Consider the following 15,715-nt stretch of genomic DNA (forward strand, 5'->3'; position numbering starts at 1 on the left):
ATCTTTCATTTTCTTTTCAATTTTCGGGCGGTCAACTGATGACTTTTAGGAGAAATTTCCATCTGAAGATGATCACCCCTGAAAATAGTCATGAAGCCCATCGCCATTTTGAAAAACGATGCCTACACTCCATTGCAAAATAGAGCGCTTTTACTTTTAGTTTTAGTGTCTAAATTACATCCAAATTACACAGAACTGCAAGCTCCCAGTCCTGTGCACGGCTCCCACCCATATTTTTTACAAACCCTCAAGTTCATGGCCCACAGCATGCTCAAATACTGAAGATTTTGAGGGCATGCAAATCGTGATTTGGCCGGCGTATGCAATTTCGGACCGATTTACTGGTCTGCACCCTTTAAGGAGCACATAAATTATTTAGTCACCTGACAGCTACAGATCTCTGTCACGTGACATTCTGTAATCCTGAGGGAGTCGACCGATCAAGATGCCCTGCGGCGCCTTCTTTGTCGTAAGAAAGGATGGGGGCGCTACGGTACAGTCTGCCATCTTTGCAAAGCGTCTCCGTTTAAACCTACTTCACAAAATAGGGAGACTGGCGAAGGGGGGCGCTCCTACATTCTCTGTTCAGTGATGCAGTCGTAACCTGTTGATGCAGTTGTAACTTGTTTGCGTTTAATGTGTCTGTTTACTTACCTACTAGTGCCAATTGAGGGCGCTCTTTTTAGGGACCGTTGTTGGTTGGATCAAGGCGTGAAAGTTGAGTAACCACCTTGGAAACTTCTGCGGCAAAGTACGATCCATGGTAGGATATCTTCAGATTTCTAAAGTATTTGAGAATACAAAATAAGCTGTGGGGCCTCTACACATTGCTCCGCGGACTTAACAGACACTTGGATTAATTGGGTAACAGGTCATCTCGTACCTTGGGCAACTCGTACCTTGGACAACTCGTACCTTCGGCAAGTCGTACCTTCAGTTAAGACGACTCGTACCATCACGCGTAAGACAAGTCGTACCGTCAATCTGGATAATGATCCGAGGCTGAATAAAGTGGACCGTAACTCATTGGAAGTAGACTGCTTATTAAAATAAAGGTGAATCTCTTTTTGGTATGGGCTCTCTTTCCCCCAAAAGAGGAATTTATTTAGCGCGAAGCCGGCCGCGGCAGCTTACACGCACTGTGTGCGCGGCATGCACAGGCCCACGCGGCATCCGTGCAAAGTGACACGGTTCTTGCGCCGCGCTGACCGGTCAATATGGACGTCTGTGCACGGTGACATTGATGCAGTCTGCCGTTACGTTTAGAGACTTAGGCTACGTGAAAATATTATGGAACTGATGTTTTTATCCAAGATAAAACCTTACCTTACCAACCTTACCATCATTTCTGCAATGAATGACCATCATTGAGATGATATATATATATATATGAAGAAAAAAGTGGCGTCAGGTTGCAACATTTTTCCTATTATTGATCCCTAAAATCGCCTGAACTACTTTTTTCTTTTTTTCCCGCAAAAATGATAAGACGTGAATCTTGGACTGACAAATATTTCCAATTTTGTTAGGAAATACTAATTTTCATCCTAAACTATGTGTTCCCCGCAATTTTTTTTTTTTTACAGATGAACCACTGCACTGCTCGAAAGACAATTGCTGCTAGTCCACCATTATTAATTGATTTCATTTTAACAAGTTATCTTAGCTACCGAATTAAACATTGATTATGCACGATTATGTACATGTAATTCCATTAAAAACAGAATGCAGCAGCTTGCCCGCCGGCCGCTTCCGAGTCACCGGCATCGGTACCGCGCACGACCGACCGCTGCTCGCGCCCTCGGAGGCCGGCCCGCCAGGCCCAATGCGTAAAATAATGTTGCCTGACAAAGCCATTAGATCTTGAATGTGGTTCTGTGAGAAGGAAATTAACTTTGACTTGAAAAGAATCGTATCGTTTCGGAGTCAAGGAACCACACACTAAGTCGCGCACGTACAGTACTCTACTTTTTATTCTGATGGTACGAGTCGTCTTAATTGAAGGTACGAGTTGTCCAAGGTACGAGTTATCCAAGGTACGAGATGTCCAAGGTACGAGTTGTCCAAGGTACGAGTTGTCCAAGGTACGAGTCGCCCAAGGTACGAGTTGACTCGAAAGCATTAATTGTGTAAGAGAAGCCATTGAGGTTTGTACGTCACTCGTTTGTAAGGTAATTGATCTACGCATGGAGGAATAATTATGGTGTTCTTATTCCTCCATGATCTACGCATAACGTTATAAAGTTGCATGGTTGTACACGTACGTACGTGGAGATATCTCCAAAGCGATTCATTATTTAGAGACACACTCTTGGGAAGAAATGGTCCGGTTAACTTATTCTTTATGATGTGACTTGCGGTTTTGCCTAAGTCAATTGAGCGTGATCGGCTGACTGATAAGTTTTACGCACAAAACCCTCGGCCATGTGAGGATTTGCATAGAAAGCTGACCGAACCACATTTTGCGACAGTAATGCCTGAGCCTGCCTATTGCCAAATTTTCCAGTGGCATCCCTACATTTTCTCGTGCAAATAGGACCCATTTTTTGGACCCTAATTTTTTCAAATCTGCTGTTAGATAATAGCCCAAAAGCTAGGGAGATGATCCTCTGCTATATTCGCAAGATTCCACCGATTTTTAAACTAGACGGTCTCGTTTTTTACAAGAAATTGTGGGTTCACTTTTTTGTAAACGACTCGCTTAGAAATTTTTGAAACCCTAATCACTCGCGAATTTATTGCACCCGCTGTCGGTCTTATTGTGTTATTCGGATATATCGTCTGTCTGCCCACCCCCACCCCCTACCACCACCACCACCATGCCGAAAAATAATAGTAATGAAATACTTCTTAAAAATGTGCTCGTTTATTCAGATATTCATGAAGCATAATATCCAAACTGATGGGATGTTTCCAAAGTGTCTTTCCATTTGCAAAAGTTCTTTTTAAAAGCCCATTCATTAGAGACACATTCTTGGAAAAAATGATCCGGTTAACTTATTCTTTATGATGTGACTTGCGGTTTTGCCTACGTCAATTGAGCGTGATCGGCTGACTGGTTTACGCACAAAACCCTCGGCCATGTGAGGAGTTGCATAGAAAGCTGCCCGAACCACATTTTGCGAGAGTGTGCTCGTAATGTTGGGCATTGTTCAAGGCGTTGTTATTGACTGTTCAATTGGAACGTTCATCATAGGCGTACCGATAACTGTGTGTGTACAATGTACTGTATAAGCATGCCTATCTGCAAAGTGTCTTTGTGACTGGTATGTGGTAGTCAGCTTTAAGTTATTAAGGAGACATTGAACCCTTGCAGTGTACAACTTCGGAGGCCCGTTAATATTATGACATTATGTAGGCTGAACTTGATCCGGTTTCGCCACCACTCTAGCTGGTGAATGAAGATTTATACAATAAAGGGATGAACCGGAAAATGCGTGTTTATTATAGCTAATTTCGGTTTGAGTTATACACAGGTAAAGGCCATCACAGGTTTTTTTTTTATAGGCCTACACATAGGATCATAAAAATGAAACTGCCGAAATATCATAAAATAGCCCACTCTTGATTGTAACTGTGTGTAAAGAATATTGCATCCTTTGGAATCGTTGAGCCTGGTATGCTGCCATACCTCCAAAAAATTAGAAATGTTGTATTAGCACTTATCACTTATGATGGTTAAAACCTATCCATTGCCGAGAACAAACACTTTTCTCAAATGTAAACGTAAACGACCGCGAGCCAATGTTCTTTTTAATTACTGATCCTGCTCTACGCTTATGTTAAATTCCCGCGACAGAGAGTGGGCACTCGTACTCCGGCACTCCCTGTACCATGTTTTCCTCTGAACTATCTATGGGCTGTAACTGAAATAAACAAATGACTCAATGATAAACTCTGGGTTCTATGCACGACTACGGAAGCTTGAATTGCCTTCCGAGATACCGCGTTACTGTGATAATTTATCACAGAAATCCAGAAATCAGAGATACGTATTCCTCGATACCGCGTTACTGTGATGATTTATCACAGAAATCCAGAAATCAAAGATAAATCATTAAACGATACCGCGTTACTGCGATAATTTATCACAGAAATCCAGAAATCAAAGATAAATCATTCAACGATACCGCGTTACTGTGATAATTTATCACAGAAATCCAGAAATCAGAGATACGTATTCCTCGATACCGCGTTACCGTGATAATTTATCACAGAAATCCAGAAATCAGAGATAATTCCTTCCGCGATACCGCGTTACTGTGATAATTTATCACAGAAATCCAGAAATCAAAGATAAATCATTCAACGATACCGCGTTACTGCGATAATTTATCACAGAAATCCAGAAATCAGAGATACGTATTCCTCGATACCGCGTTACCGTGATAATTTATCACAGAAATCCAGAAATCAAAGATACATATTCCGCGATACCGCGTTACCATGATAATTTATCACAGAAATCCTGAATTCAGAGATAATTCCTTCCGCGATACCGCGTTACTGCGATAATTTATCACAGAAATCCAGAAATCAGAGATACGTATTCCTCGATACCGCGTTACCGTGATAATTTATCACAGAAATCCAGAAATCAGAGATAATTCCTTCCGCGATACCGCGTTACTGTGATAATTTATCACAGAAATCCAGAAATCAAAGATAAATCATTCAACGATACCGCGTTACTGCGATAATTTATCACAGAAATCCAGAAATCAGAGATACGTATTCCTCGATACCGCGTTACCGTGATAATTTATCACAGAAATCCAGAAATCAAAGATACATATTCCGCGATACCGCGTTACCATGATAATTTATCACAGAAATCCTGAATTCAGAGATAATTCCTTCCGCGATACCGCGTTACTGCGATAATTTATCACGTGACACCGCGCGCTCATCGATTGTAGAGAGGAGAGACATTATGAATGTAAAGCGTGCATAAAGAAGAGCAACCAGACATAAACCAACTCGTGAGGCTGTCACGTGATAAATTATCGCAGTACCGCGGTATCGCGGAAGGAATTATCTCTGATTTCTGGATTTCTGTGATAAATTATCGCAGTAACGCGGTATCGCGGAAGGAATTATCTCTGAATTCAGGATTTCTGTGATAAATTATCATGGTAACGCGGTATCGCGGAATAGGTATCTTTGATTTCTGGATTTCTGTGATAAATTATCACAGTAACGCGGTATCGCGGAAGGAATTATCTCTGATTTCTGGATTTCTGTGATAAATTATCACGGTAACGCGGTATCGAGGAATACGTATCTCTGATTTCTGGATTTCTGTGATAAATTATCGCAGTAACGCGGTATCGTTGAATGATTTATCTTTGATTTCTGGATTTCTGTGATAAATTATCATAGTAACGCGGTATCGAGGAATACGTATCTTGGAATTCTGGATTTCTGTGATAAATTATCACAGTAACGCGGTATCGCGGAAGGAATTATCTCTGATTTCTGGATTTCTGTGATAAATTATCGCAGTAACGCGGTATCGTTGAATGATTTATCTTTGACTTCTGGATTTCTGTGATAAATTAACGCGGTATCGCGGAAGGATTTATCTTTGATTTCCGGATTTCTGCGATAAATTATCGCGGTAACGCGGTATCTCGGAAGGCAATTCAAGCTTCCGTACATGACATATTCCTCGAGCTGCACTTTGACGGCTGGAAATGAACAGCATTGTTTCGTGTTTTTGAGCTCTGACAGAAGCTTCTGAACATAATCACTAGGTGGTCGGTCGGTCGGATGGTCTGTCTGTCTGTCCTCGAAAATTGACCAAAAGTATGGTGTTCCATAATGTGCCATCAGTGTCGCATTTTCCTGCGTCGCATTTTAAGCTCTGACAGGGATCATTTTGGTCGATTCCATGCAAGACTTTCACGCAAGTCTTCTTGCAGCACGGCCAGAGCTTAAGCACTTGTTCCCATGGGCGTCGCCAGGATTTTTTCTAGAGGGGGCAAAACATATTTTTGCCAAAAACCAAAAATGCCTGTATTTATCAACACATTCTCGATTTATCAGTTTTAGAGGGGGGAAGGGACATTCCCCCCCCCCCACCAAGTGGCAAGTGCCTCCCCTCGCCCCCCCCCCCCCTCCCCTTGCGACGTCCATGCTTGTTCCAGTACTAATGTACACAAAACATTGAACAGCTCAGTGGAACGATGTTTGCTGTAAATTAATGTCCCTCAAATCGACCCATTTTATGAACTTACGACAACTTATAATTAATTATAATAAATTGTCTGATTTATTGTAATTATGCCACTGAGATACTCGGATGCAAATCATATGGAGAAGAAAAAAGAGAGAAACGTACAATGATCAAGAGAAACATATCCTCAATCTAATAATGGTTGCTTTACTTAGCGGTGCAGGTGAGCTATCATTGGCTCTCTTTATGGAAACGTGATGCATATGCATTTCGCCGTGCGCATCCTATCATGCCCGTCCGATATCACAGAATTAAACTGATGTTAAAAAAAGCTTCCTACTCTTTTGCTGGTCCAAGATGACAAAACAAGTGTTTCTTTGCTCCTATTCTACTGATCCACTGACTGTCTTTTGTAATACAAGTGGCTACCTTTTTCTCACTGATTGACAGGCTACTCAGATCTTGGAGTTTACGTTGATTTATCGAGAATTAATTTTTGACTTCACATTATATTAAATCGATATTGTTGTTACTTTTAACGAATAAAACGGTTCACCTTCGATCAATATCCTTGATTTTGCTGTTTACAGATCGTTGATGTGGATGAATTTGCGGTTAACGATGGATACTCTGCAGTCCAAAGAGTACTTGACGTATCTGCCACAGGAAATTAAGGAGCACATATTTCGCCATCTGACAGCTACAGATCTCTGTCACGTGGCATTATGTAATCGAATCTTGAGAGAGGCTGCCAATCGAGATACAATATGGCGCCCTCTTTGTCGAAAGAAAGGATGGGAACGCTACGGCACAATCTGCGATCTTTGCAAGGAGCCTCCTTTTGAACCTACCTCACAAGATGAAAAGACGGGCGTAGGGGGCGTTCCCACATTCCCTGGTGATGCAGTTGTAACCGGTTCAGACTGGCCAGGACTGGTTGATACATGTAAATGGAAGGAGGTTTACATGAAAGCATGCCACCTGGAAGAAAACTGGAGGAACCATCGCTTCTACACCACGTCATTGGCTTTGTGGTCAAGTGGTGGAGACAGTATGGCTTGTGAGGGAGAATGTCTAGCTGTCGGCTCAGATGACGGTACTTTGGAGATCTGGGATTTGGCCGGCGCGAAACGTCATCCCCGCATTGAACACGAAATTAGCCTGATTGACACTTCCGACACTTTGAAGATGAAGGACGGCATCATAGCTGCAGGATGCAGCGACGGTAAGATTCGTACCTACTCCGCCCAGACTGGAAAGCAGCTGCAAGTCATGTCGGGGCATCGTCTGGCCGTGTCTCGTCTCTTCCTTGACGGAGACTCAGTTGTTAGTGTTGCTCATCCACAGTTTCCAGTTTATGAAGTATACGAGGACAGTGACATACGGGTCTGGAGTGCTGCAAACGGTGCCTCTCTCTGTATCCTACAGAGTGGCCACGAAGCGACAAGATTGCTTCACCTGGACTACAAGGACAAGATCGTAGCTGGTGCGTACAGCGACAACAAAATTTGTATATGGGATGCACGCAATGGTTCTTGCATGCAACAAATTGTTTGTGACATGGAACACCTGGCTTCCTGCAATTTAGGAGATGGTATCGTCATCGGCACATTCAAAGATTTCCTTGTGAAGATATGGGAACTTCAATATGGGGAATGCATCAAGACATTTGATTTACATCCTTTTCAAGGGATCCAGCCGAGTGAAATCCCTTTCGACGGCCACGATGAAGAGGCACACTACAAGTTCATTGACGGTTTGCTTGTTGTAGTTACACTACTTCATGGATTTTACATTGTGAATTTGGACGGGCAGCGACTCTTGAGAGACTCTCGTCGCCATGTGAAACCTGTCTGTTTGAAGGGCAACAAGCTGCTTATATGGAGCCGTGAAACATGTAGATACGAGCTGTGGACGATTGACCCCGTGCGCATGGATGATAGGTACGAGGTACAAGGCAGTTCCAAGACTAAAGCATCATCACAACATCGTAAAGAAACGCAACGGCCACGTGCTTGGATGAGCGATACCAAACTCATCTTTCAGGGGCGGTTAATATCGAACAGCCCAGCTACCTACATTTCCGTCCATCACTACTGGTGAAAGAATCAGAACGTTCAATGTCAGATTGATGGTTGTCTGATGATGACATACGTGATGTTGATAGAGATGTACACCTTGGCGTTTGTGATGGCGGCTATGACATTTTATTTTATGTCTTCTTCTAAACCAACCGCTTGCATAACCACGTCCATTTTGGTCGTTTGGAAAAATGAGCATGGCAGACGTTTGTGTACAATATAACACACGAGTTGAGACTTGAATATACAGACAACAGTCCACCTGTTAGGATGCAAAGGAGACCTTTGCAGTATATGCAACGCACGTGCCTTTGTTTACTATCTTTATAACTAATGATATTAAGAGTGACGGTGGTATGTTGATGATGCTGCAGATGATGTTTTTATTGTATAATCTTATTCATGTATGCAGCATAATGACTATACATATAGATACATTGAAGAACTATTCATACAACTTCGGCCTGTTGGATCTAAAATCGAAAATATTGCATTGAATAAAATAAAGGGCATGGATGCATGAAAGCTGGACAATGTAAATAAACGACACTTGAGCATCGCAAATGTTACTTTCAGGCATAGATTTGGAATCAGGGGAAACATGTCAAAAACTAAACAACACTAAATATGTACCCCAAGGCGTGGCCTCAGTTATCAGTTATTTTTGTTTTCGTTTTCAGTAATCAGCGATTGTACAACTTCTTACTCATATTATGCAAGGCGTGATTTTATCTCATGAGTACTGTCATATCATATAATCTAAAAACGAACCCTACTCGGACAACAATTTCTCCATCATTGTTATGCACCGTGTGATGTGTAAAATTGACTTTCTGTGATCTTATAGAGAGGGCACCCTTGATACAGGGCAAACGTTCACAGTTGAGAAAGGAATTTAAAAAATATAGTTTAGCAAAATGCTTACTTGTACTTAATTGTACCCCTCTATCTACTGTAATAGTTCGCAGGTTTCTGTTTCACCGAGAATAATTAGTTTATCTGTACTAACATTTTACAGGAGGAATTGCGCTTACAATTAAATAGTTTCAAATATTTAATAGTCAAGTCATTTTCATTGATATCTTTGTCCTTGGTTTGCAACGGTTTGAAGTGTTATTGGTCCGTCAACAGTGTTCCCCAAAACGAAAGTGACCGAATTATTATGTTTAAACATCATGTGGTTCGCTCCATTTCATAAAAATAACAGGGATGAAGAACTTGTTTATTGACTAGTAACTGTGAACATTTCAGGTAATTTAGATACTCTATTCCCAAGTTATGTCCATTTTGACAAGGAGATTACAAAATTACACTGTCCACTGATCATTTATCGCGCTACGAACCGGAAAGTAGACCCACCACGTATTATGAAACATTGACGTTGTTGCACTTCCACGAACGAACGAAAATTGCAAAGGAAAACGGACAGAAATCGCCATCAATATTTCAGGGGAAAAAAAGACAAAATCTGACAGGAAGAACAGTGTTTCAGTCTTTACTCAAAATTATTAAAATTTCACTTGTAGTTGAATGACTACTTGAATCTGTAATTCTCACACAGTTTGCAATAGCTCCCAATAGCATTCCATGGACAGCTATAAAAATGGTTATTTTAGTAAAACATGCACAACGCTGATAACATTTCATTAGAGATGAGTGGAAGAACATACTCTTTAAAGACATACTTTATTGGTGTGTCATAATTGACAACTTAAAAAAATGATTATAAGAATCATAATAATTCCAGGTCACTTTCTTTTTGACTCATCCTGTACAACTCGTTCTTGTAAATTCAGTGTCCCACGTAGAACAATGGGAAAGTCAATGCAAAAAAAACCAATCTAAATCTAATGTATTTTCAACTCCAAATTATTTTGTGACGACCTGAAGCCGCGTACCCGAGTTTTTGGAAGTCAAAGTTTACACAAGAAATCATGAAGTGTAAAATAAAATATCTGTTTTGCGACCAATATATCTGCTGTCATGCATGTTTAAATACAACCGACTGTGAGACTGTGTTACTAGGGGTGTCTCGGGGAACTGGAGAATCATTGTCAGACTGCATATCTAACAAGCAACTCTTTTTGCTAGCTTAGCAAGGCCAACAGAAATAGTCATGCAAGCTGTGTTTTATCTGCCAAAGAGCCAGTCACCGTTTCCCACCGGTTCCCAGTCATCCTAACCAGTGAAACCATTCGTCTGTAGCATATCCAGTCTAGATTGCGTGCAAATCTTGCTGCCGACATGCCTTTCGTTTTGAATAATGGCAACTAATCCGATGTGTATTAAAAAGGGTGACGTCAGTAGATCGCTTTCAGTTTGCCTAACCGCTATACAAGCACTGTATGGTTCGCGATATGTAGGTGTATATGTATATGGGTGTATTTCCTCCATTGAAAACTTCAGTGCCATGTGAATACACGTCCCTAACTGAACGTGGTGTTGTTCATGCTTTGCTGTTACATTTGACAAAATGTAGCTAATACTTTCGATAAATATTGTTGATTTTGCTGTTGACAGATATATCGCTGTGAGTGGATTTGTCGGATAGCAATGGCTACTTCTCAGGCTGAAGTAAACTTGACTGACCTGCCACAGGAACTTAAGGAGCACATATTTTGCCATCTGACAGCTACAGATCTTTGTCACTTGGCATCATGTAGTCGAATCTTGAAAGAATCGACCAATCAAGATGCCCCGTGGCGCTTTCTTTGCCGAAAGAAAGGATGGGAGCGCTATGGCACAACCTGTGATCTTTGCAAAGAACCTCCGTTTAAACCTACCTCACTAAGTCAAGAGACTGGCGAAGGCGGCGTTCCCACATTCCCGGTCGATGCTGTTGTGACCGGTTCAGACTGGCCTGGACTGGTGGATACATGTAAATGGAAGGAAGTTTACATGAAAGCGAGGCACCTGGAAGAAAACTGGAAGAACAAGCGCTTCTACACCGCGTCATTGGAATTATATCCATTCAGAGATGGACAAAGAAGTGATTTTAACCCCCGAGTGTGCAACGTAACATATGAAAAACACTGTGTAGCTGCCGGTAAATCAAATAGTACTTTAGAGATCTGGCATATGTCCAGCGGAAAAGGTCAACTCATCCAAGTAGACATCAGTGAATCTCCAGACGCACTGAAGATGAAGGATGGCATCATAGCTGCAGGATGCAAGGACGGTAAGATTCGTACTTACTCCGCCCAGACTGGAGAGCAGCTGCAAGTCATGTCGGGGCACAGTCTGGCCGTGTATCATCTCTTCTTCGATGGAGAGACGATCGTTAGTGTTGCTCGAGCTGGGAAGTTTAACCGTTTCAAACGTTTTAATAATGAAGAGTATGAACGGAGTGGCATACGGGTCTGGAGTGCTGCAAACGGCACCTCTCGCTGTATCCTACAGAGTGGCAACGAAGCGACAAGCTTGGTTCACCTGGACTACAAGAACAAGATCGTAGCTGGTGCGTACAGCAACAACAACATTCGCATATGGGATGTAAGCAGTGGTTCTTGCATGCAGGAAATCGATCGTGGTATGAACAAGCTGACTTTCTGCCATCTTGGGGATGGTATTGTCATCGGTGCTTCCGAGAAGCTTATCGTGAAAATATGGGAACTCAAATCTTCGGTGTGCATCAAGACATTAGATGTTCTTAAATGGCTCCCGCCTAATTCAAACGTTTCTCGTGAAGAAGTTTACTTCAGGTTTGGCGGTGACGAGTTGCTTGCTGTAGCGACATTGTACAATGGGTTTTTCATTATGACCGTGAGTGGGGAACGACTCTTTACATGTCCTTCTAGCAAGGGCGCACCTGTCATTTGGAAGGGTAATAAGCTGCTGGCATGGAGCATGAAGACAAAGAGGTACCAACTGCAGATCATTGACCCCACGGAACGCGAGGATAGTGAGGCACACGACAGTGCCAGGACATTGCAAGACCTTGATGAAACGCTGTTGGCTTGTGCTAGGATGAGCAATACCGAATTGCTCCTTTTTGTACAGCAGGAATCTCCGCATGTTTTCGTTCGCTACTACTGGTGAAAGAATCAAATCGTTCAATGTCAGAGTGATGGTTGTGAGATGATGACGTGTGACATCGATGAGAATGTGCATGTTAGGGCTTGTGACATGATGGTTTAGGACACGTATTTGGCTCGTAATCAACCGCTTCCATAATGGGCTGATCCAGTGAGCCCCTCCTACTGCGCACGTGGGCAAATTATCACGTGCTCCTCTCTAATGCCACACAAGGGCGGATCCAGAACACAATTTTTTTTTTGGGGGGGGGAGGGCCAAAAAAATGTGGGTCCCCCAAAAAAGTGGGTCAAAAAAATTTGGCGTGGGGTTCGGGGCCCGCCTAAGGGCCCCTAAAATTTGTTGGACTCAGTCTAGATGCTCTGTGGTGTGATCTGAGGCAATTTCTGACCACTTTGAGGAAAAGATGGTGGTGTACTCATTGCCTGCCTTTATTGCGATGTCTCATAAAAAAAAATTGGTTTCGTTTGGGGGGGGGGGGGCAAGGCCCCCTTTGGCCCCCCCCCCCCCATCCGCCCTTGATGCCACACTGCATTTTCCTGCCGCGCGTCATACGCACGTGCACGCATGTCGGACTTTTGTGCACGCAAGTCGGACATAAATCACGGCTGTGATTGGTCAGAATGGGGCGGTGCTTACTGGATCGGTCCATTAGGCCACATACAATTGGTCATTTGCGAGATAGAAAACTATTTATCGTTTCAGCACAGTGTAAGATACTTGAGACTTGACTATAGAAAACATTCAACATGGTGTTTTTCAAGAGAGACTTTTCCTCAACTTTGAGGGATGATACAAAACTTGCCTTAGAAGAGTTCACTGAAGTATCCATGCAGGTTGTGCAGTATTTGTTACTGATGTAATTAAGAATGGTTGTGGTGATGCATATGACTCTGAGGACAATGTTTTTGTTATACATTTCCCTCATGTGCAGCATAACTAGAGATAATACATGTAGAGTCATTTAAAAGAGTTCCAACAGTAGCCATAAAACTCCAGCCTGTGGAACCAAAACCTGAAATAAATTGTAAAAATAAAGGTGGTGGATGCGTGAAAGCTGTGCAGGGTAAAACCACAAGACTTGTTCGTGGGGAAAACATTATAAAATATTTCCACATATAATCCAAAGAGATGGATTTTGTATTCGGATTATTTTTTTTTTAGTAATTAACTGTAACACAGATGTTCGAAGATAAGGCCTATTTATACTGCATAATTTGCTATACATGTATATAGAACACGATTAGATTAGATTTGATTTGATTGATTGATAAATATTAAATGTTTAATGTAGACTTGGATAAAATTACCAATGATGAAAATACCGTACCGTATGTTTATCATGTAGGATACGTGCAGGTAATATGAGACTGCAGGTAATATCATTATGGGACTCACTCGGAACTGATATAAAAAGATGTTTAGGGGATGAGGTCAGTTCTTGACATATTTAGGATGCTTATAGCCTTGGTCGAGGCGTTCGTCATTATTCTTCCGTACGCGGTAAAACGATCAGCCGCGGCATATCCTCGCTATGCATGCAGTGCATTAAAAATACAGCGCGAACAGCGACCGCATTATGCGGCCACTTTTTTATGCAAATCAGTTGGACCCGAGCGAACGCCTTGGTTCAATCGTCCTAGTGAGGTTTTGGGGGTGGTGCCTTTTATGCTATTAGCCTAAGCTGACCTTAAAGGTCGTTTTCTTATTGGTCGACGATCGTTGCGTAGACATTTGCATAATAGTTAATAGTTTGCGAGCGGTGTGGCGAGACATGTACTGCACATAAAACACACACTTGTGTGTCGACGTCTCACATTACACACAACGCCAATGCACAACAAATGTGATTAATAAGACGTCCGCAAAAGGCAAAGAGCTGCAAACAATTTGATGACGTGAGGATTTACCAAGGTGTGATTGGACAAACTTATCTGTATTCGCATACGAGGTCGTGCACTAGAAATCCAGCGCAAAATAAAGAAAAACATAAGCTTTCGCCGACGATTTAACCAAGGCGTTCGATCGGGTCCAACTGATTTGCATAAAATAGTGGCCGCATGAGGTCGCTGTTCGCGCTCTATTTTTAATGCACTGCATGCATAGCGAAAATATGCCGCCGATTGTTTACCGCGTACGGACGAATAATGACGAACGCCTTGACCAAGTGTAAACCGGGGAGAGCAAAATAAATTAGTTTCAAAATGTGTCACTCTCCTCACAACCGAGTGGTTCCACTAAATAATTTGGGTGGAGCAAAGTTGTCTGGTTGTCTCAATATATCTCAAAATATTTTATTTACAGCACAATTTAATTAATTTCAAAAATATGAGACAATGTATATACAAATTTATATCAGGTGTTTACAATTGAATGATAGTATAAAGAACTTTGTTATTTTTGAACGAGTCAAAATGAACGAGTTTCAATGAACGGGTCTAAATGAACGGGTCCAAATGAACAACAGTCAATGAGGGAATAATACAGCGATGTGCCGTCTTATCCAAAGATCTGAAATTATATACAAACAATAAATCACTAATGAATTATGTGAAAAATAATGTTTAAATCAATGTACATTATTATATCCAGAATCATTTGGGAAGACACTGATTTCCTTATTTACAAATCCAAGAATATTTTTTATCAATCCATCAATAAGTGAAACTTTTTACCACGTTGCCCAAATAGAAGAATTATTCGAAATGGCAACCATGCAAGAATAAGAATATTTGTAATGCAATTTTATTTCCTAAATTAAAAATGAACTGTTCACCAAATACTGTTGTAAAGTAATGAAGTATGAATATCGACCATGCTCTAATAACAAATTTCAGAATGATAGCACTTTAAAGAAAACCAATATGTTGTGATCATGAAATAAAGCAACACTAATTAAAGGTAAAGTTTGTGTGTTCATGTTGCAAAAGATACAAATAACTTTGTTTCCAAAGGAAAATGTAGACTCTGGAAAATACAATAAATGTGAACATTGTTTTCCAGAGTTATAAACAAATATTAAAGAGTAGGAAATGTGATGAATATTCTTAAGCATTAAATACAGTCAACAGAAAATCCTTCATTGCCATGCTACTCATGGTAATTTAGTGAATCATACGGGAATTGTTGACTCACTAAATAATGTAATGTCACGACAAACAGATTTAATTCAACAGTTATTATTTTCTAAAAGTCGTGATCGCAAATGTCTGTTTCCGGCCGTGTTTGTTTTGACGGTCTTAATATCTGGCATTATAAAGAAACATACAAAAGACCAGGTTGTTGCATAAAATGACTGTTGCATAAAATGACTGGCATAAAAAGATTGTAGCATAAAAAGTTAACTAACACACAACATAGGCGTAGCCAGCGGGGGTAAGGGGGGTATTCCCCCCCCCCCCAATATTTTGTAAAGACTGCCTTT

General features: G+C 41.4%; 2 protein-coding genes across 3 annotated transcripts; both read left to right on the top strand.

Moving 5' to 3' along the window:
* Positions 1-684: 684 nt before the first annotated feature.
* On the top strand, positions 685-10,231 carry LOC119719564 (F-box/WD repeat-containing protein 7-like). Of its 2 annotated transcripts, none has more exons than XM_038189153.1 (2): positions 685-763; positions 6,769-10,231. In XM_038189153.1, exon 2 carries the CDS (start codon positions 6,776-6,778, stop codon positions 8,279-8,281), a length of 1,506 nt encoding a protein of 501 aa, XP_038045081.1. In that variant the 5' UTR covers positions 685-763; positions 6,769-6,775; the 3' UTR covers positions 8,282-10,231. The 2 variants fall into 2 exon arrangements, with proteins under 2 accessions (XP_038045081.1, XP_038045005.1); XM_038189077.1 differs by lacking the exon at positions 685-763 and adding an exon at positions 2,121-2,171.
* Positions 10,232-10,812: 581 nt separating this feature from the next.
* On the top strand, positions 10,813-12,297 carry LOC119731268 (probable E3 ubiquitin ligase complex SCF subunit sconB). The gene has a single exon (XM_038204437.1). It carries the CDS (start codon positions 10,813-10,815, stop codon positions 12,295-12,297), a length of 1,485 nt encoding a protein of 494 aa, XP_038060365.1.
* The last annotated feature ends 3,418 nt before the right edge of the window (positions 12,298-15,715 follow it).

This window comes from Patiria miniata, unplaced genomic scaffold (assembly GCF_015706575.1).
Source record: "Patiria miniata isolate m_02_andy unplaced genomic scaffold, ASM1570657v1 HiC_scaffold_1, whole genome shotgun sequence".
Taxonomy (NCBI): Eukaryota; Metazoa; Echinodermata; class Asteroidea; order Valvatida; family Asterinidae; genus Patiria; species Patiria miniata.